The sequence below is a fragment of the Vipera ursinii genome, assembly GCF_947247035.1.
Source record: "Vipera ursinii genome assembly, chromosome: 2".
In the NCBI taxonomy this organism is placed as follows: Eukaryota; Metazoa; Chordata; class Lepidosauria; order Squamata; family Viperidae; genus Vipera; species Vipera ursinii.
In genome coordinates, this window is record NC_139513.1 from 87,517,820 (window position 1) to 87,541,797 (window position 23,978).

Genomic DNA, 23,978 nt, shown 5'->3' on the forward strand with positions numbered 1-23,978 from the left:
CAGGTTTGTGAGAATTTCTACAATATTCTATCAAGATTATCAGGCCACTTTTTAAAAACTATATATTATAATTCATTAAAAGTGGAGTCTGCAGAGTACAGATTCTAATAGGGTAAAGCTGTCCCATCACCATTTAATTAACCAACTACAGTGCTCATTGTTGTATGTTAAGAAATTTCTTCTGAATGATACTGTGCCATTTTTAATATGCGATAAACATAACAGGACTCCAGTTCACAATACGTGAAGAATTCACAAGTTTATCAACTTATTCTAAAAGCAGATAGTCCTCAAATCACATCTCACTCCTGATGCTCCTGATCTTGACCAGGTATTAACCAACGGATGCTCTCTGTCCGAATAGTAGCATACATGATGAAACTGATAAGAAACAATAAAGAAAATAAGAGGAGCCAATCTATTCCTTTACTCAGTGTGCTAGGCAGGGGACCAACATGGTCTTCCACGCTCACCATCACATCAGACTTAGGTTGTATTCCTGAAATGAAATATCCAATTATTACTTTGATGCAAAATGAAGCATTGTAAATCATACTTAGCTATTTGCATGGATAAACTTCCATTTTCTAGTTTGAAATTTAGACTGTAGCATACTAATTATCATCTGATAAGACGTTTATTATACTTTAAAATTTATTCACTGAAATAAAAATATATTTCCAGTAAAACTATTAATATCACATATTTGATTCTTTGTGGGCTGCTCTATTTCCATTTCATTCATTAAGAACTCTTGCAGCCTCAAATAAGCTTGTCTTTTTATAATTTCATAATAGTTGATTAGCCTGTTTTATCTCTTCATATTACCAGGCAAAGATGACAAAAATAAACAGGCAAACATCCTAGTCTAAAAACATATCAGTAAAGGGGATAGTGCCTTGATATCTTCTCTCCTTCAAGAGGCAATAAAGAAAAATATTTTATTTATTTAAAACATTCCTGATAAAATATACTGCCTCTTTTGGTAAGTTTATTTCTATCTTAGCTTTTATTTGCTAATTGTTTGCTACAGCATGTAGAGATAGAAGTTGCTTTACCCTCTATTGTGGATAAAGGAAAGCTAAGAAAACATGGTTTTTTTCCTTGTTAACATGAAGAGAAATATCTACAAAAAAAACAAAACCTTTCTTGCATTCACTTTTGCAAAACCTTTCTTGCATTCACTTAGACTTATACAACTTCACAGTGCTTTACAGCCTTCTCTAAGCGGTTTACAGAGTCAGCATATTGCCCCCAACAATCTGGGTCCTCATTTTACCGACCTCAGAAGGATGGAAGGCTGAGTCAACCTTGAGCAGATGAGAATCAAACTGCCAAACTGCAGGCAGCCGGCAGTCAGCAGAAGTAGCCTGCAGTACTGCATTCTAACCACTGTGCCACCGCAATTCAATCCCAAAATAATGCAAAGAACCATAAACAACTCCTGCTATCATAGGGGAACTGAAATATATGTGCGTAACTAATATCCATATTATAGTATGATATTAACATTGACCCTTGATGCCAGGGTATGGTTATATTATCCAAATAAGGCTACTGAGAAACAAATGACAGATTGTAAAGATCCTCAACAGAACCAAAATTGTCAGAAGTAGAATATTATTTGTCTAGCTAGGACTGCAACCTTATTTTGTATTCATCCAAAATTTCATGTCTTGATCAATAATAAAACTGCTTTCTAGTACCTTCCTAACGGGGCAAAACAATGTTCCTTGAGTTAATAAAATAAATATTTACTAGAGTAAGACAGGTTTATATCAAGCTATGAATTTTCCAGATTCATATATCATCTTACCAGTCTGATTAACAATAAATGCTTTCAGTGTTTCCAGAGTTCGATCTGTATGGTTAAATCTTGCCATTGGCTTAGCACCTTGAAAAAGGAGGATGTTAGGAACAGCCACAGTTCCAAACCGAGTTGATAAACTGCAAGAGTAAAGTAGAAGGATAAATGTTGCTAAACAAATTTCTCATTTAAATTTATAAAAACTAACTCTCCGTTACTCTTCATTAAACCAGAACCACTATGTCACACACACACACACAAAATGAAGGTCCTGCAGTAGAGAGCAGTGGATGGTCAGAAAGCATTCTCTGCCGTTAGGTGTTATTAATACTTTATTACATTACTACTATTGTAAACACATGTTACAATGTATAAAATAAACTTAACAATTATCATTCAGAAAATAATAAAATTTACCTGCTATGTTGGGAGGCATCCAAGGCCAAGAAATTTAGTGTTGGGAACACTCGTGGCAGACAATTAAAATGAGGAGCCAAATTGGCTGAAAAACGACACCAAGGGGTATAAAATAAGACCAAGGTGCAGTCACTGCCATTTGGATTTAAAAATTCCATTAAATCCTAAAATAGAGATTGAAAATTTAATTTAAAAAAACAAGTTCTACTCAGAAAAGCAATGAAGTGTCTCTATGAAAGCGCTAACTAGCCATTCCATTATAAAACATGTTTCAAACTTGAACAGTAACCACAGTATGAATTATGATAATTATATACCATTAAGTCATTGCCAACTTTTAGCGACCACATATTCTCATGACTACAGGTAGAATAAATTTGAGAGCTTTAATTTCCTAATTTCAAAAGTAAACATGCATACTGGCCAGCTAGTTTATTAAATATTTTAAATATCAGCTATTGAATGGTTTCCTGCAAGAACATAGACACAATCAACTCCATAAAATCTTGTGATAGTTTGATTTCGACAATAGATTTCAAGAGTAAACACATAACAGGAAATCCACATTCCTTAAATCCAAATAATGTAACACAAGAAAAAGTGTGCTGTATCAAATTAAAAGCTATCTAAATCCAGTAGTCTGTTCACAGAGAAGGCAACCAAACGCCTTTAGAATAGCAACCAGTAGGCAGAACTACTTTGCCTACAATATTTCAGATGACATTCACCTATTGAACAAGCTGTAATCCACATCTTTATTTTCCATTAATTTAATAATTTTTCAGAAATAACTAAGCTTGTTCTGATATCTCAGTTAAACATTCTATGAAATAAGTGCTATCCTTCATAGACATTTTTCTTCTTAACAATTTTAGGAGCAACAATGCATTCCTAAGAGATTAAAATTGGCATCAATTGAAATACCAATTTTCAGATTTGATGAAAAAAGTTTAAAAAACAAAACAAAATAGAATCCAACATCTTTAGTGTCATAATCACTTTACTTGGTTACACCTCTCTAGTTACACAGCATTGTGTTCTGTAGAATGCTGACAGTAAAAAAAATGAAATATATATATATTTATATACAAAATTAGTAGGATAAGACTTAGCTCAATTAACATGCTTATCTGTCTAAGCTAAAAATCCAAGGACTGCATTAACATTACGTCTTGTGGACTAGTTTTAAAATTGGTTATTTTTTGTGACTTGGTTAAAAAAAAATAGGTTATGTGGTTAGGCTATTTTGCTCAATGTTTTATTTAACCCAAATAGGGATTAACTGAATAACCATTTCAGTTTGTTATGTGAAGTCAATTTCCCAATCCAGTTCATTAGCTCCTTTTCTTAATAGAATACTGTCGCTCCATTACACTTGAATGAAACAGATTCAACAGCATGCACATTAAACAAGTAAGCACTGTAATAGCATAAGCAGACACATTTTTACTCTAGTCTGGTGTTTCTCAACTGTAGCCACTTTAAGATGTGTGGACTTCATCTCTACAATCCCCCAGCCAGCAATGAAGAATACTGGAAATTGAAGTCCATGCATCTTAAAGCTGCCAATGTTAAAGAACACAGGTGTAATCCTATCCAGAGCCTACTTTAGCTGCACCTAAACAAGACCAACTTTTAACTTAAGGAGAAATTCATCAGAATACTTGTCACCTACTTGGGAAATATTCAAAATTTGTAATGTGAAATTTGTCATTCCTGTAATGTTTCTTTCTTCACAGTTCACTTTTGGGGTTTTCATACCATCTGTGTTATTTGAGTCCTCTGCTAATGAAGGATGCACTGCTTCCAACGCTACCGGTGGATGTACTATTGGCTCTTGTGCATGCGACACTTGTTGAGATACAGATGCCATGTTATTCGTACTGCATTCGCCCTCTGCCGCTGCATCACAAGTACCAGTGTCTGCTTCAGAGAGATGTGACTCCTTTGTGTCACTTGGAATAACTGACAATAGGACATGATGGTCGGCAAGAAGGCTACCACTCATCATAGCATCAGCAATTTCTGCAGTCCTGTACTGCACCGATTCTCGATGTCCATCGCTGCTTGAATGGACAGAACCGCTTTCCTGATTTAATGGTAGGGAAGTTTCACTTAACTCTTCTGATAGCAGGTCAGAGGTTTCATCTGTTTCTGCTACAAAACACACATACATACATGGCTGTAGGTATACAGAGAAATTCACATCGTGTAAACTTTCATGCAGCCTAACCGCACATCCTTAATTTGCTCAAAGTGAGAATCTGTTTAGGCGCTTTTGCCTTGCTTTATTCTCTTTAACACCAGAAGTGCATAATAGCCTTTATTTCAGGAGGGAGAAGAACAGTGCAACCTGAAAACCAGGGAAATGCAGACTTCTGAAAACTCTTCTGATACGGTGCATTACTAGATTGCGAGCGGAATAATTTTTTTGCTATCTGGTTCGCCCTATCTCAGGGGTAGGCAACCTCGGCTCTTTTATGACTCATGGACTTCAACTCCCAGAATTCCTGAGTCAGCTATGCTGACTCAGGAATTCTGGGAGTTGAAGTCCATGAGTCATAAAAGAGCCGAGGTTGCCTACCCCTGCCCTATCTGCATCATACTTCGGAAAGCAGCAGCAGAAGGAGCTCCTTTGCCTCTTTCCCCACTCACGTCAGGAAACAAGGAGGCCAAAGAAGCCACCAGAACCGGCAAGCGCGTCTAAAAGCAGCTCTTTCCTCCGGGCTATTCGCTCCTTCCCCACCGCCCAGCGTTGCCATGGCAACCGAACCCCCTCCTCACCTGCCACAAGGAACGCGAGCAGCCAGACCACCCCGAGGCGCCGCCCCCACCCGCGCGAGGACAAGAGCATCCTCCTCGCAAGGGAGGGGGACCGGCCGCTCTCCTCCGCCCCGCGCCCACCAAAGACCGGTAAAGCACCCAGCGAAAGGGAGCCAGCCACCAAACGAGGCCTTCCGTTTGAACTTCCGCTTCCGGTTTGGCAGCGCCAAGGGAAGCCGGCGTGAAAGGGCTGGGCTGGCTCTTCTTTTGTCCGCAACCCGGATATTCTAGCCCAGGGGTAGGCAACCTCGGCTCTTTTATGACTCATGGACTTCAACTCCCAGAATTCCTGAGTCAGCTATGCTGACTCAGGAATTCTGGGAGTTGAAGTCCATGAGTCATAAAAGAGCCGAGGTTGCCTACCCCTGTTCTAGCCTCAGAAGGAAGGAAGCAAAGTAGAGTTCTGTGCCGTTGTCTCCGCAATGTTTTGGAAGCGCCTGTGCTCTCCCCACACACACAAACACACCCGTCCCCGAAGGAGTTTTAATAAAAATTTGACACTCACTTATTTTCCTCGTGAAAAGCGCTTCTTTTTCCAATGAGTATTATAATTTATTTATTATTTATTTATTGATGGGATTTATATCCCGCCCTATCTCCTGAAGGACTCAGGGCGGCTCACAATAAAACATATAATAAGTACATAAATCAAGATAAAATGAAAATTGAGAACATCAGTGCAATAAAAAATTAGAGAATTTTAAAATGAATTAAAAATACTAAATATAAATTAATTAAAATGCCTGTCAGTCTAGGTCAGCTTGGTGGAACAGGTGTGTTTTGAGGCCGCGGCGAAAGGATTGGAGGTTTTGGGCTATCCGAAGCTCAGGGGGGAGCTGATTCCATAGGGTTGGTGCTCCCACAGAGAAGGCCCTCCCCCTGGGGGTCGCCAGCCGACATTGCCTAGCTGACGGTACCCTGAGGAGGCCTTCTCTGTGTGAGCGTACTGGACGATGGGAATTTGTTCCCGGCAGCAGATGGTCCTGCAAGTATCCCGGACCTAAGCCATGTAGGGCTTTAAAGGTAAGTACCAGCACCTTAAATCTCACCCGGAGGGCAACTGGTAGCCAATGCAGCTCACGCAGGAGGGGTGTAATATGGGAGTATCGGGAAGCTCCCATCACAACCCGTGCAGCTGCATTCTGCACCAGCTGAAGCCTCCGGGTGGTCTTCAAGGGCAGCCCCATGTAGAGAGCATTACAGTAATCAATACGGGAGGTAACGAGTGCGTGGGTGACTGTACGTAGGGCATCTCGGTCCAAAAAGGGGCGCAATTGGTATATAAGACGAATCTGGGCAAATGCCCCCCTAGCCACGGTTCCAATGTGATCTTCAAAACTGAGTCGTGAATCTAGGAGGACGCCCAGATTGCGTGCTTTATCAATGGGAGGTAACATCTCTCCTCCTATAGTCAGAGATGGAACCTCTTGGACTAAACGAGATGACGGTATGTACAGCCACTCAGTCTTGGCCGGGTTGAGTCGAAGCCTGTTTTCTCCCATCCAAATCTGTACCGCTTCCAGACAACGGGACATCACATCAAGGGCATCACTGGGTTGGTTCGGGGTGGAGATGAATAGCTGGGTATCATCAGCATATTGATGATATTTCACCCCGAAGCTACGGATGATCTCTCCCAGCGGCTTCATATAGATGTTGAACAGGAGGGGCGAGAGCACCGAACCCTGAGGCACTCCACAATTAAGAGGCCTAGGCCTTGACCTCTGCCCTCCTGCCAACACCGTCTGCGAACGGTCCGAGAGGTAGGAGGAGAACCAACGCAGAACGGTGCCTCCCACTCCCAGCCCCTCAAGACGACGCAGTAAGATACCATGGTCGATGGTATCAAAAGCCGCTAATAGATCTAATAGGACCAGGACAGAAGAATAACCTCTATCTCGGGCCCGCCAGAGATCATTCACCAGCGCGACCAATGCCGTCTCCGTGCTGTGCCCCGGTCTGAAACCCGATTGGTACGGATCTAGATATTCAGCTTCCTCCAGGTTCAAAGGGAGCTGTCGCGCCACCACACTCTCAACGACCTTCGCAAGGAAGCGAAGGTTGGAGACAGGACGGAAGTTGTTTAAAACAGCTGGGTCCAGTGCCGGTTTCTTGAGGAGGGGCCTTACCACCGCCTCTTTCAAGGCAGCAGGGAAGTACCCTTCACTCAGTGAGGCATTGATAGCTAAGGAGAAAGGAATGGCTCAATGTTAGAAACCCTGTCGGGAATCTAGTTCCTCACATTCACTCTGCGGGATGTGGGGGCAGAAAAGTTGGCTAAGAGCACCCTTCGTCCGTCTTCTTGTAGCTACTCGGGTTGATCTTGCTCTTCCCGTCTTTCCATCAGAATAGAGCTGGAAGGGACCTTGGAGGTCTTCTAGTCAACCCCGCCTGCTCAGGCAAGGGACCCTACCGTTTGAGACAAGTGGCTTTGATCAAGAGGACCTCACGATACCGAAGAGCACTAGGGTCAGATCGCATAGTATTTTTCTTACGATGTCAGCATAGGTAGATACCAAAGTTGCCCTGTTGCCTCATTTGTTTAAATCCCGCTTATCCCGAGCAAAAATTAACGAAAACCTATACTTTGACTTACCATTACACTACCGTGATTTGGTTTCTTGCCGCTCATAAAGAGAACCCTTTTTAGAGATAGCTTTCAAGGATGGTAAAGAAGTCCAGCTGTGATTTCACATTATATAAGTATTTCGGTGGTTGCTACAGGTTGCCAAGCATTTATTTATTTAAACACACCCCCTCCAGAAGACTCCAACTGAATAAAAGTTAATTTAAAATAATGTAAGGTAAAGGTAAAGGTTCCCCTGCACATGCGTGCTAGTCGTTTCCGACTCTAGGGGCCGGTGCTCATCTCCGTTTCAAAGCCCAAGAGCCAGCACTTCTCCGAGGACGTCTCCGTGGTCATGTGGCCGGCATGACTAGACGCCAAAGGCACACGGAGCACTGTTACCTTCCCACCATAGTGGTCCCTATTTTTCTACTTGCATTTTTACGTGCTTTCGAACTGCTAGGTTGGCAGAAGCTGGGACGAGTAACAGGTGCTCACTCTGTTAGGAATTGACCCGTCAAACTGCCGACCTTCTGATTGACAAGCTCAGCGTCCTAACCCACTGAGAGCATAAAACTAAAACAAACACTGTGCAACCCTATAAACTGCAGATGACATCAGTGCTCAGTTTTTACATCATAGAATAATTTGTTGTTACACCAAAGTTAAAAAGTGGATATGGAGATACTATCTTATTTTTATTTATTTTAATTCCATTTATATCCCGCCCTTCTCCGAAGACTCAGGGCGGCTTACAAACTTAGCAGTAGCCTTCTTTCAATGTATATGCCTGCTTATTAGGGCTTTCACACACACCCCCAAGTGGCATTATTACAAAGTCAGCTTAATTGCCCCCAACAATCTGGGTCCTCATTTTAATGGAATTAAAATAAAAATAAAATCTTATGCTGAGTTTGTAGAAATACTGTACTCGTTCTCAACATATAACCATTCATTCAGCAACAGTCCAAAGTTATGATAGCACTGAAATAAGTGACATATAATCAGTCCTTGTTCTTAAGATTGTCACAGCATCCCTACAGCTGCATGATCAAATTTGGATGCTTGGCAGTCTGTATTTATGATGGTTGCAGTGTCCCATGGCCATGCAATCACCATTTGCAACCTTCCTACCAGGTTTCTGACAAACAGGTCAATGGTGGAAGCCAGATTCACTTTGATAACTGCACGATTCAGTTAACAACTGCAGTGATTTGCTCAACAACCATAGCAAAAAAGGTCATAAAATCAGGCATGACTCACTTAACTGCCTTCCTTAGCAATGGAAATTGTTTCAGTTGTGGTCATAAGTTGAGGACCACGTATAAATATGTATTTACTTTGTGCTTGGCAACCTTCCCTTATTTAAAACCCAGTACCAGCTTTATACAGGGTGAATGCTTAGTAAATTGATGTGGTGATCAGTGTTTGCTATATTACCCTAATATGAAAAATATGAATAAAATTGGATTTCATTGACTGAAACAAAAATGTACAGGGCAGAAACTTCAGTGCGTGCCATAAAAGAAAAAAAAAGGAAAATAACTGGTGATATTCATGTGAAACCTATTTTTTAAAGCATCTCTTTTCCTATAAGCAATGTTTCCACAATATTATAATACAGGTTTCAGTCTCAAATTAACAAGAAGGATAGCTGAGGACTGCTTCATTAGACTGAGGGCTGCAACACTTATACAATGACAGAAAATTTTGAAATATGTAAGAAATGAAAATGAAATAAGTATATCAAAATCATATTAAGACATCTTAATATTAAGACATTAAATAGACATTAAATTAAGACATTTAATAGAGCTATTAATTGAGCATTTTGACTATTTAACTGACAGCATTTTTTGTTAACTGGAACATTTAAATTTGGTTTTATATCTAGATAAAAAATTGTCAGCTAGATAATCCAGACCAGGAATCAACTCCACAGGAATGTTAATATTATTTTTATTGGGAATGGCTATTATAACAGAATCTTGCAAGTCTGATTGTGCTGAACTTTCTCCACTTCATATATCCGTGTGAATTAGGGCGGTGTCTGAGCAGTTTCTGCATTCTTTCGGTTTGTTTTGAACTTAAGCTATGTTTTTCCTCTCATTCTTTTAGCAACAGGTCTAACTTGTCTCTATCATGATCATCTTCCTTGCTCTCACAAAATTCAATCTCACTGTTACTTGCAAATGTTCATCAGTTAGCTTTGAGTATTAATTATTACAGATGAGAAAAATACACATATGTATATGTCCATTCAAATATTGCTAGGTTTCTTGTGGAAGTAATAAGTAACTTGGAGAATCTTTTTAGTAAGAAACTTTTAAATACTTTCATTTCCTTTTGCCCCAAAATTATGTCACACTGAAGTTCCATTAACTTCATTTACCTTTCCTTTGCAACACTGCCAATATCCACAGCAAATGGTGATGTACTAATTTAAATTAATAAGGCTAAACTTCAATAATGAACCACATTCTAGTTTAATGTGCATAAGACCTTGAGTGCATGCCCACACAGTAATGCCATGGAATTCAGCACTACTAAATAAGCATCCTATGGTTAATTCCTAGGAAGTAAATGCAATTGAACTTAATGGGGCTCCATTTTGTGTAGGGGTGTCAAACTTGCAACGTCACGTGACGTGGTGCTACATATCGCAACTTTTTTGCCATTGCCAGCAATGAGGTGGGCGCAGTTTCACTAGGATGCATCCGGCCCATGGGCCTGCAGTTTGACACCCCTGATGTAGACATTCATAGTATGTCACAGTTTATGGCATGACATTCCCTAATTCTATTCCCCTATCGTTAAATAAACTAATGACCCATTTCCTTTTGAACAGCTTTCCTTAATTGGTTGTCTTTCATCTATATTGACTGCCACTCTGAGAATTCTATCACGCTGGTTCACTTCTAGAAATTGAAATCCAAGGCAAAAAGAGAGCCCAATAAGTAGGCTACTACTAAGGAAGTATAGCTATTAATCTACTCCATTTTTGTTGCATTGGGCTACAACTCATGTGTTCCCCACCCACTGCAGAGTACGAAACTGAGCCACATTTAGGATGGAACCTAAATCCCTTTCTGTTTGCAAAATAAATAAGTAATTTCTCTTAAATGTAATTCTGAGTCTTAGCATTCTGCATTAAATGCCTTTGCACACTCTTTGGGTACACTTCAAATGATATGCAGAAACTCCCCCAGAAAACTCCTCCTCCAAAATGCATTTTGAAGAGTCTATTTTGGCAAGAATTGTATTATGCAGTTTTCCCAGATTGATGACAGGTGGGGGAGAACTTTCTGCTTCCTAATAAGTCCAGGATTAGAGTTCCCAGCAAGCAATTGGATCATGCAGCTAAAAGGTGTTCCCTACTTTGCATGTCACAGCAACAAAGATTAGCACTTTCAAACATGAAAAAGATTAGCACTTTCAAACATGAAAAAGTGGTAGCTGTCTTTTTATATTCTACAATTTTCAGTAAATAGCATTATCATACCTTTTGTAGCTATGTGATAAAGATACATTCCACAGGTGATGTTCTGCTCTTCATCTTCTCAGTGCATTTGTGTTTCTAGAAAAGTATATCCATTAAATATATTCAGTTTTGAACATAATAACTTGTCAGCTAACCTCAGCATCACCACTTCTGCTTGCTATCAGCAGTCAGCTCATGGGGATCTGGGTTGATGCAGTAGTAAATGTGTCCTTAAGAGAGGGTATAATATATAATAACCCCTTCCTTGAAAGTGGCAGTAGTGTGCCATCATTTGATCCAGTTGCGCTGGACAATTATTGACTTGTCTCCATTACTTCTTTCTGTGAAGAAATTGGATGGACTAGAACTAAATTGGCCTGGGAGGAAATGAAAGTTATGGTTCAGTCCAGTTTCAGGCCCTTTATCAGCCGAGAGACAGTATTGACTGCACCTACAGGAAAAGTACAACTTTTCTGGTCTTGCTTAATGTTTCAGTGGCTTTCAGTGCCATTGGTCATGATGTCCTTTTAAGCCATCTCCAAGATCTAGAAGCAGGGAACACTCTATTATGCTGGTTGTCTTTTCTGAAGAAACGGTTCCGATCATGGAGACAGATTATGTCTTGGATTTTTAAGAGGGAGATGCTGCAAAGCCAGACATGCTCCTATTCAACGTCAGCTATACATGAAACCATTGGATGAGATCAGACATTGGCATGGAGTCAGATTTCACCTGTGTGCTGACATTAATTAACATGCCTATATTGACGATATCCAGTTGTGTATCTTAACTTGTGACTAAGTACATGATGCTGTCCTGGAGATTCCATTGTTTACTCTCCTCAGTAGTTTGCAATTTGGGATTGATTCTCCTTGGACGTATTACTCCAGGTTGAGGAGCAGTTGATACCTGTGGCCAAAACATCTTATATACTATTAACAAACTTTCCTGCCATGATAATTTACTCATTTCAATTTAGGCCTGAGTCACATCTTTATTGAACTACATTGGGCTACTCTTGAAAAGCATTCAGAAACTACAGTTGGTCCAGAATACAATCGCTCAGGTAGTGATGGGCACACCTCAAGGATTTATGTAACAGATCTGTTCATATTTGTTGCCAGTTGGCTTCTGTAAGTCTGTGGTCCAGCTGCCGAGCACAGGAATGAATGTATGCAGTCAAGCATCATCAATATGCCAATGATACCAGTTGTAGGTCTCAATGCCTAGCCAATTAAGTGATGCTGTCCAAGTAATAAGATTGAGTAGCTTGTTGTTCATGGCATGAACTGTCTGTTTCCAGGGATTTTCCAACTTTAGTTCTGGATGGAACTGCACTTTCCCAGATTGGACTAGGTGCAGGTAGACTTCAGTTAACAACCACTCATTCCGGGAATATTTGAAGTTGCAACAGCACTGAATACAAGTTACTTACGATCAGTCTTCAAAGCTCCAGGCATCATAACACACACACACCCATGGCCACAGCATCACAATCCAGGTGTTTGACAACCAACTTACACTTAATGATGATTGCTGTGTCCCACAGACACATGCTTGCTATTTGCGACCTTCCCTGCTGGCTTCCATATGCAAAGTCAATGGGAGAGCTGCCAGAGAAGGCTACAAGTCACTCTAACCCAGGTGTAGGCAACCTTGGCTCTTTTATGACTCGTGGACTTCAACTCCCAGAATTCCTGAGCCAGCTGGCTCAGGAATTCTGGGAGTTGAAGTCCACGAGTCATAAAAGAGCCAAGGTTGCCTACCCCTGCTCTAGCCACTCCAGAGGAGTTCCTGACAGAGTATGGATATGGGATAAGGGATCTTGTATGCTATAGGATGCTCACACTGCAACACTGCAGCCAGCCCCTGCCCACATGCACTCACATGCCACCACAGCAACCTCTCCCCAGCTCATGTGCACTCGTGGTACCACAGCACCTCCTTGCCTATTTAGTACTCACCTGCTGTTGGACCTGCTGGCAAACTACCTGAGATTTGCAACTGTCAGGCATCTTCCCCACTAACTTTGTGGAAAGCTGGCAGGGAGTCACAAGTCATGGTCATGTGAGGTCCTCATTTAACAACCTGCATATTTGGCTGGGATAAGGCATGAACTCATTCACGTTGTGCATGTTGAGTCTGTCTTTTTCCCCTTGCATGGTTGCTTCTATTATTGTGATATTTATATTACTTTCACTACTGCTGCTATGTTAATGCTCTATAAAACATCCTGAAACACTCAGTGAGGGTGTAGCATTAGAATTTGAATAAATGACTGAACAAACGAACATTAAATAAGCGACTATTGCTATTAATAAAGCACCCAAGTAATTACCTATCAAAGCCTCACAGGACTCCCAACCAGCTCTTTGGTCATCAGAATAATAGCTGTCATGAACAGTATAAAATAGGTGGCAGATCTGGAGTCTGTCCCATGAATAGGTTATACAGTATTCTTCACTGAGCAGAGGTCCTGTCTAGAAACCAAAAGAACACATTGCCATTCATTCGGAATGTGGCAAAGATGTTTTCGCCACCAGCTGAACAGTCTGTTATGGTGCTTCCAGTGGACAACTCTTCCTTTGTATGTACCAGAGCTAAGCTTGCTGTGTTTCTTTCAAAGCCAGTGTCTTAACACGTGCAAAGGAGAGTACATTTCTTAGTTAACACTGTTGGGCATTACCTATTTTGGATTAGGTATTTCTGTAATAGGCTGGGAAAGGATCATCATTCTTATACCAAGTTGTGACAGTATAAATATTTGTGCATACTGAGAACAAAAATGTTTATTGATTTAGTGTTATTTTGGTATCAGCTTTAGAGTTTTAAATTTTCCAATCATTTCCATAGCTGCAGTTCTAACAGTACAGATATTGAAATAATATGACATTTGTAAGTAGCATTGCTTCATTAAAAATATTTAAAATGTATCTAAAAGTATTATTTCTTCAGGGTTGTCAAAAGCATCTATCTTGGGATTCTTACCTTCCCCAAACATACACTCCTGCTAATATAACAGTATGCTTTAAGTCTTAGTATGTGAGCCTGTATGTTTATTGCTGACATATCTTGGAAATTAGCATTGAGTCACTGGCTTACCTTGAAATTTCTCTATTGTTCCCATCTATAAACATTTTAGTGAAGTGCTATGCCAGAAGCCTCCCTACCAATCATTAAAAAACAGGAAGGGAAGGGGAAAGAAAATGTATAGCCTTAAGATTATGGAATGCAGGGCTGTTGCAACTTGGTCTGCAAATTGTGCATTCATACAAGGTTGCTGCTGGGGGAGGTCCCAGTTGCAAGTTTGTTTTTGAGAGGGGAAAGGAATTAAGCGAAGTTCCCCACAAGAGCACCTTGAATGCAGCACTAGCCCCAACAGAATGCCAAATTTTGTTGATCTTGATAAGCCTCTTAAGCACGAAGAATGGCACATAGGCTTCAATTTATATCAGGGATTATTTTCACCCTCTGCAAATGTCCGAAGGGCAAATAAACATTAGGAGTTATATTCAACTGATGGAACACCTGAATTATTCCATGGCAGCCTCCACCACTAAATGACACACACAGTACTTTGTGAGACAAAGTAACAATAAACAAAAGGTTCCTCTTATAAGAAAAGCTTGAAAAGATTATTTTCTGGATTCTAATTTTCTAGTCAACCTTAAGCGTGCATACGTGCGTGTGTGTGTGTGTGTATACATATGTCTGTAAGAGCCTTGGTGGAGCAGTGGGCTAATGCCTCCTTAAGTAACACCAGCTGCCTGCAATTAGTGCAGGTTCGCATCCCACCAGGCTCAAGGTTGACTCAGCCTTCCATCCTTCCGAGGTAGGTAAAATGAGGACCCAGATTGTTGGGGGCAATAAGCTGACTTTGTAATAATGCCGCTTGGGGTGTGTGTGAAAGCCCTAATAAGCAGGCATATACATAGAATGAAGGCTATTGCTAAGCTTGTAAGCCGCCCTGAGTCTTTGGAGAAGGGCGGGATATAAATGGAATTAAAATAAAATAAAAAATAAAAATAAGTACTATTTCAGATTTTAAATGCAAAAGGCTTTTTCATAGTATTGTGTAACAAATCAAAAATGGTGTATGTATCTATTTTAGGACACTCATTGAGCAGCAGCTCTCTGGCATTTGAGATAGGAGAGTTATCCAGTCTTAAATGGAACTGCCAGGGATAAAATCCAGGATGTTCTGCATGCAAATAATGTATCTGAGCAAAGAACAAAGTCTCTTTTCTCCATAGGATGTAATGCAACTCTAAAAGTTACAGGGCCAATCTACTGCTGTAAGACATAAAGACACATTAAAATTAAATTAAAAATTATCCCTCTTATTCTAATGAAGAATCTAAAAAGAAATGTCACTAAAATTTCTGTTTTGTGACATTACAATATTTCTGAAAGGGTTTAGTAAAGGAAGAGTGCACTTTTTTTAAAGCAAAAGGTTCATATTAGCCATGGAACTAACAATTGACAGCCTATTTTAATATTTTAAAAAGTGAAAATATATTTAAAATGAAAGATTAATACTAAATTAAATATTGGTCCATTACTTTTAAATAATCAACTGTTAAATTTTTGGTCACATGTTTACCATGGTATTCAGCCCCTCACCACTCAATTGATTTCCAGATTTAAAATACAAGACACTCATTCACACTTTTGCTGTCACCCAGACCTAGTCACACACATGTACATACAAATAATATTAATTAGATTGTCACCAAAATCAATAGCCAGTAACATTTGTGGACACTGTCCTTCAATCAGACATTATAAGAAGTTATGAGGAGCAGAACAAAAGAAAAACTTAAAGAATTTAATTCAATATTTTTATGCATAAAACAATGAAAACACCAAGTGATTAACAGTTCTTCATTCTCTTAAGTAGGCTAGTAAATTTATTGCATTATTTTATAAAATTAAGACATTTATGAAAGACAGATGCAATATATGGCAAGAATGAAACATTTTGTGTTTAAAGTAATTACTTTATTAATAAATATACATCCAAATGATGACATAAGTACAGTTCATGAATACTACTCCATTCCCATACAGACAATTGCACATGAGTAGCCAAGGTTCATGGATGTAAGAACAAACACAGTTACCTAATCAGACTTTTTATACCAGAAGACAGGATGATGGTATTAATGATTTTTTCTAATAAAATAACCTGTCCATGGAAAAGCAAGTCGTGAAAGTGAAAATCTTAAAATAGCCTACAGTATTTAAATATATATATATATTTTAAAAAATGTTATGCTATCATAATTTTCAAGATGAAATTGGTTACACATTGCAGAACTTAAATTTATCTGTTTGGGAGAGGAGACCAAAAGGAAGGGCATGTTCTAATATTTTCATTATAATAATGAACTATATTATATGTATAATAAAAAGCATTACAATATAAGCAAGTCTAGAAGCTTTGATTGCAAACAACTGTAGTTAGTGAACTACATGCTGCTGCATTGTATATACAGTGATATAAAGTAGAATGACAACTTAGGGAATAAGTATAGAGTTCTCATTCTGAAAGTTTTGCCTTTCAAATTCTTTTTAATGCCCTGACAGCAATCCCTCTTGCCTTGTTGGTCATGGAATTTCCCATCCCATATATATTACTTTCCTGGATTTCCTGTGACTAAAAATGGCCCATTGTTGAACAAAGATCCCGATCAGTAATAAGTAACCTTAAAAAGTTATGAAACAAAAGTGATTCTTGGTGTAGTAGACAAAGCGGTATTTAGAAAGTACTGCTTATACGATAATTTTGAACATATCCAGTGCAAGACTTAAAAAATAGTAGTAAAATTATTTGGTTCTATAGTTTATGTAAAGTTAGTTAGAAAGTAAACAGCATTTTTTTCTGTCTTTTAAGTAGTATAGGTCCCTATTAATGCTTATTTATCAAAAGATACAACAGATATCTATATTTAACCAAAAGAAAGATAAAGCACGACATGTAGATGTTTTGAGCAGTGTGAATACACATTAACAATCCTAGCTTATGTAGAGTACAATTAATTTATAGAATATAAAATTATCATTTGCTTTACAAATCATGTATCAATACTATCGAAAGAAAGATACTCTTTCTTCCCAGTAATAACAAAGCATAGGAATTAACATGCTGTTGCAGTGTTTATCATGACGAGAGATAATGTACCAAAAAAGCACAATGTATTCAGAAGACTATATACAGCGGTAGTAAAAATATTTGAATTTATCATTCAAACATCTCAAATCGCTGACTTCTGTTTTCACCATAGCATGGCCCTTATGAACTGCAGTGGAAGGTAAAATCAATTGGAATCAAGAATGTTCAACAGTGCTCTCCTTTCTGCCTATTTTAACTAGTCTTTTTAATGGATGTGTTTTCCATCAGATATAATTAATAAGCTTTATGGATAAACATAAATTGCTTGCTTTCTTAGCATATATTTTCTCAGAATACACAATTCATCACATTAGAACAATAATGCATCTGCCTTCCCTCCCAATACGCTGATTCGTCAAACAGACTCATTTGTGAGGAGTTTAAAAAAAGGTAGCATGAGAAAAACAGAAGGTAACAAATCTAGTTGATTAAAAATATACTTCTGGCATAAGATAAATTAGTATCTTGCCGTAAGAGTATACCATATATTTTTTTAGATTTTACATTCAGCTGCTCTCCAAGCAGCTTTGGGGGAGGGGTGGGGAATGTAACAAAACAAGACAGTACAATATATGTCCTGAGGGAGAATTAGCTTACATTAGCACTGTGTGTCAAAACTTGCACCTCTGTGAAAAAAAAGTAAAAAACTGATCATTTCAAAGTTTCTCAAGGAAACATAAGCTTGAGCAAAATAAGACAAAAACAATTTAGTAGCAGTTTAGCTGCCTTAGTTTACGTGACTAAAAAGCCTTCCAGTACTGTTGAGGTTCATGGTTGCCAGTGCATACAAAGTCCCCTCAAAGCAATTCAACATTCTGTTATAAAATAGAGGATAAAGTCCAGCTCATTACGAGTTAGGCATCACTGGAATACCTGAAGGCTTGCTGCTTTTTTCCTGATAAAACAGACATGAAATTACACCCATTTCTTAAGTTGTCATTACTGAAATCAGAGCTGTCCTCAGAAAGTCAGCAGGCTACAATATTGATCTTACAAGAAAAAATTCAATACTGTTGTACTTAATGTGAAAGAGGTCTATCCCAAATGAAAGTTGCAAATATTTACAACCTCTCTCAAGTGAATCTGAAGAGAAACATTTAAGAATGAACTAAATGTACTTAGTTTTGGAATAGCTTTAGTTCAAAAGGAATTTTGAAATTTATTTAATATTGAGTGTTTTCTGGTCAATTACAATGCAATTTGTGTAATACTGTAGATATAGTCTTTCTTTTTCTCTCTTTCCCCCTTTTTGTTTCATACATACATACGTACACACGCATATACAATCTTAAAAATAATAACACATACCCAGCTCAATGCAGAACATTTATTTTAGGTGCACAAAAATCAGAAACTGTATTTATCATTCTGCACCTCCATGCATAGATATATTCCTAAATTCTGTTAGATATCTGGGTGTCTATAAACACATCAAATCACAACTTGCTTATGCATCATCTGTACCATTTCCAATTATGAACCATAAAATGTCTTCCTTTGGTAAATATATGCTCACTTAGCTCCAGTCGTTTTGTATTGACAAAATTATTTTAAAAATGGGAAGATCACGTATCTGAAAAGTATAATTTTCAATTATACCAAATATTTTAATTTAATTTTTTTTAAAAAAATGCTGCCAGCTATGCAGATATTATAAAGTCATTTTGAACTTGTATGTTTCTTGACAGATTTTGAAAAATACAGGGCACTTCTACAACTCTGCTTATGCTATTTATCACTCAAATTAATTAGACTAATAAGGGAACAAAATCTCAGAGATAACCTTCATTATGTTTATTAACTGCATATTTGATAGCACTTTTAAGAACCTATTTATAAAAAAATTCTGATATTTTATTATTTATAATTTGGTGTGTATAGTCTTAGGCTTTATAAACCATAACTCAAGTCTGCAAGAGTTAGCACTTCCATACTGTAAAGGAAAAATAGCACTTAATAGACAGGTGCTGCATACAAACTATGTCTTCAACAAAATATTTGAATTACTTGTAACTGATAGAACTTCAATGAATGGCTGCCTGGAATGATAACTTCCTAAAAATATAGCTTCGAAGTTTTGACATATCTACAAGTTCTGAGGTCCGTGTTAAATTCCAGCAATTGTGGAAAAAATTCATTTCTACTCATTCCTATTTAAAGAAGAAAGAAAAAAAATAATCATATACATGGCAAAATTTATAGAACTACTGTTACTTGTAAGACAGTCCTGAATGATTGGTTTCTATTAGTCTATTCTGATTTGTATTAATCTTTTGCAATCTTCAAAAATCAAGGAGCTAGAAATATGCTATTTGAATTAATAGCTCTATAACTAAAATGACTAGACAATGTTTTCTGTCGCTCAGAATATTTGCAATTACCTTTTGAAAATACACAAGCGCATCACTGAGAATTCCACTTGTATACAAAGGAACATTGTATGTTTATGATATGCCATATTTTTTTTAAAAAAAAAAGGAATTGTGAAAAAGTTACAAAAGAAGTGAAAAAACATGCCACAACTCAGATAATTTAAAAATGATTACTGAAGAAATATTATCAACCTATACATGTTTATTCAGTGGGTTGTTTGATTTTGCTACTTGTTTCACCAGTAGCATGTACTCCTCTGTTATGCACCACAGAGTAAGGAAAAGCCGCACTGCTACAAGTATAACTTAGATTTGGAAGCCGTGATAGAGCTTTAATACTACCAGGAGGTCTCCCCGGGCTGACTTTGTAACCTGCAGCTTTAGTTGTACCCAAGGGTCTACCTGGACTTGTCTTAAATCCAGCTGCTTTGGTGGTCCCGAGTGGTCTACCTGTGCTCGTTCTGTACCCCGCTGATTTTGTTGTCCCCGAAGGCCTTCCACGTTTTCCAGATCTGTTGAGATTTTTCTTTTTTTTTAGTTCATCTTTCGTCTCTAAATTTCTGCTACTTGTGGTCTGCAAATGTGGTTCATTTAATGCATCTTGTCTCTGACATGGTATTGGCTTGTGCCCGACTGTGTGGCTATACTTGGTTTGCTGTGTGGAATATAAATCAAACTGATCGGTGGGTGTCCCATTGTCATCATTAAGGCAAGATGTTTTTCCAGTCCCGCAGAAAGGGGAGTTGCTACTGGCAACAGGATGCATCATTTTCTGTTAAAAAAATGAAATAAAAGTTTAAAACCTAGATAACATTTTAAAAATTCTTAAGTTTTGCATTCAATTGTGTTTATTCCCTTATGAATGCTTTCCAAGAGTAAGGAACTTCATATAGGACACAAAGCAGCCCAACACATGCTTTAAAACAAAAATCATTTCAAATCATTGCTAGTGTATTTGTGTTTATTTCACACGTTTATACTACATGAACTCAACCTTTTATATTAAAAATACTTTTAAATTCACAGCAAATTTCTAAATCAAAATAAGCTTCACAGATATGAAGCTCTTTTTGGTATTATAAAATGCAAACATTAATCCATAAACAAGCATAAACAAACTACATGAACTCAAACTTTTATATTAAAATACTTTTAAATTCACAGCAAATATCTAAATCAAAATAAGCTTCACAGATATGAAGTTCTTTTTGGTACTATAAAAATGCAAACATTAATTCATAATCAAGCAATTGCTTGTTGTGGACACTACCAGTAAGTTATTATTCGATCCCTCTGAAATCCTGCCAGGGGCTTGGGCTCCTTTGTCAATCAAAATTCTACAGTTTCCAACACTAAAAATTGAACACACATTTGGAATATTACTAATATTCTGGGGTTCTGATTTACACTTTGGGATAATCCTAGTCTGAACATGTCAGGTAATTTTTTTCAATTGTGAGCAGGGCTATTAACACTTTTTAAACAATGTGCAAGAGGAATCTGGATTATCTCAACATATAGAATAGCAGTAGCATTCAATTAAGACATCTAATATAATTTAATTCAGGTAAGTTAGCAAGATCCAGAACTCTTGAATTATGATCAACACAATTCTAAATCTGGATAGTTCCAAATCTGAAGTATTTTAATGTACAATTGAAGAGTACCGTTAAAATGAGCATTAGTTATTTACAAGAATTTTGGAATAAAGATAGGAATACCTCATAATAACAAATTATTTGCTAAAAAATAACTAGACATTATTTAGCAATTTTCAGTCTGATGTTTCATAACAGAGTGTGAGGAATACTCCTTTGGCGACAGAAACCAAGAGAGTGTGAAGGTGGTTTTTTTTGTTTTTTAGGTCTTAATTAAAAATAAAAGTTTCACTATATTTTGAATTGTTCATTTATGTTCATTTTGGTGTCTGGATGTTTTGAGTTGTGAAATTTAAATTTACACTAAAGGGAGATATGATAGCAAAAAGTTTAGGAACGCCTGTTTTAGAAAGAAAGAAACAAAGTTGGCTATTTGTCAAACATATTGCTTAACAGAGTCCCAGGTTAAATGAGCCTTCAAAGCAGAGTTAAAATCTTCCAGAGCAACCTAGATTGGTTTCATTCACTGCAGTAAGCCACAGCTTGCTTAATGATTTGTAGACCAAGCCACAATTAACAGGATTCACATAAAACTTTAATTATGCCATACATCATGGTTCTACAATACAATAATTACAGGTTTATAATATAAATTATATATGTATAAAATATATGAGCCATGTAGGTTTATAATTATATAAAATACAATACAGGTAGTCCTCAACTTACAACCATTCATTTAGTGACCATTCAAAGTTACAACGGCACTGAAAAAGTGACTTATGACCAGTTTTCACACTAGCGCAGCACCCTTAATGTCACATGATCAAAATTCAGGCACTTGGAACCGGCACGTATTTATGACAGTTTCACTGGCCTAGGGTGATATGATCATAATTTGTAACCTTCCCAGGCAACTTAAGCAAGCAAAGTAAATGGGAGAAGCCAGATTTAACAACAACATGATTCATTTTAAAATTGCACCGATTAGCTTAATAACTGGCAAAAAGGGGGTAAAAAGGGGGAAATTTCACTTAACTGTTTTGTTAGCAAAGAAAATTTGGGACTCATTTGTGGTCATAATTCGAGGATTACCTGCAATTATACTTGAAAATAAAGGAATTTATTGACAGTAAGAACAGTAAGAATCATTAAGCAATGGAACAGCTTGCCTCCTGGAGTTGTGGGTTCTCCATCGTTGGAAGGTCTCAAGAAAAAAATTGGACAGCCATTTGCCCAAGTTGGTAGGAAGACTTCTGCCCGCTACTGTTTGGTTTAAACATTATGGCTTAACGCAATCTAACCTCAGACTTGCATGCAATGATGACCTTCCAAAGGCAGGTTTTGAACTAGCAGAAACTTCTATTACAAGAACAAGGATGAAGGTTAATTTTTTGCCACTTATTTCCTTTCCTATTCTCCATTTTAAATATCTCAACCAAATCAAAAAGCACCATTGCTGGATTTAAGTCTTAGCTTTTATATAGTTCTGAAAAGAATAATTCAATTACTGAATTATTGAAATAAAGTCAATAATTATTGACTTTTTGACATAGAAAACACTTTTTTAAAAAAATCTAAAAGCAAAAATCCTTTCATTTCTATCTCTCTCATCCACTATAGCAAAGTGTTTTTCAACCTTAGTGAATTTAAGATGTGTAGACTTCAACTCCCATAATTCCCCAGTCAGCATTCTGGGAATTGAAATCCACACAACTCCAAGCGGCCATAATTGAAAAACACTTTGCTATACTGTAATTACTGGAAAGTTAGGAGAGATTAATAGAAAAGTAGACATTAGCACAACTGGTCTTAATTCCCTCCAAACTAATCATCTCTGATAAATGTAAACTGCACTTAAATATAACATAGTCTAGTCATGGCTGCAAAGAAGCATTCATTATGCTCACAAAGTGTCACCTAGAAAAGCTATTGTTTTCATTAATTGGTCTAGTGAATCAGGGATGACTCCATCTAGAGATTAGTATCATCTGTCTGGGATGCTACTTAAGGAAATTTGAGGAAAAAGATAATCCAGAGTTGCAAACTAAAATCAGGACAGTCAGGCATAATTCCCGCTGAGTTGGATGGAGCTTACTCATATTTAATGGTATACAGTAGCAGCCTTAGTGATTATCAGAGTTCATGCAATATTAAGCAGGCTGCTATAATGCAAGTATTTATATCATAGGATGACAACCTCAACCCCTAATTTTATTTTTTGCAGCATTCTCCACTATTGTTTTTCAATCCAATAACCAAAAACTGATAGTATGATTTCCTGCCATAATAAATCAGAAAACACATAGAAACAATACAGGTAGTCCTCGACTTGCCACCACAAGTTAGCCCAGAATTTATGTTGCTATGTGAGAAATTTGTTAAGTGAGTTTTTAAAGTTAATTTGCTTAATTAAGTTTAATTTGTTAAGTGAATCCCATTTTACTACTTTTCTTACCACATTTGTTAAGTGAATCACTGTAGTTGTTAAATTAGTGACATGGTTGTTAAGTGAATCTGGCTTCCCCATTGACTTTGCTTGTCAGAAAGTCGCAAAAGATGGTTACATGACCCTGGGACACTGCAACTGTCATAAATATGAATCAGTGGTCAAGCATCCAAATATAAATCGTGTGACCATGGCAATGCTGGTAGGAAGTGTAAAAATGGTCGTAAGTCACTTTTTTCAGTACTGTTGTAACTTTAAATGGTCACTAAACAAACTGTTGTAAATCGAGG

At 37.6% G+C, this 23,978-nt stretch overlaps 1 protein-coding gene across 2 annotated transcripts in view; it reads right to left on the reverse strand.

Moving 5' to 3' along the window:
• Window positions 1–233: 233 nt before the first annotated feature.
• LOC310634373 (thioredoxin domain-containing protein 15-like) overlaps window positions 234–23,978 on the reverse strand; it is a 28,026-nt gene continuing 4,281 nt past the window's right edge. Inside the window, exons 2-6 of one of the 2 annotated variants that reach the window (XM_083352692.1) lie at window positions 19,981–20,413; window positions 3,900–4,372; window positions 2,225–2,388; window positions 1,817–1,947; window positions 234–499 (exon numbers count right to left, since the gene is read on the reverse strand). In XM_083352692.1, the coding sequence (XP_083208818.1) occupies window positions 303–499; window positions 1,817–1,947; window positions 2,225–2,388; window positions 3,900–4,372; window positions 19,981–20,410 (1,395 nt within the window). In that variant the 5' untranslated portion in view covers window positions 20,411–20,413 and the 3' untranslated portion in view covers window positions 234–302. Of the gene's footprint in view, window positions 500–1,816; window positions 1,948–2,224; window positions 2,389–3,899; window positions 4,382–5,008; window positions 5,192–19,980; window positions 20,414–23,978 lie in introns of those variants that run through there. The other variant, XM_083352691.1, reaches the window with a different exon arrangement.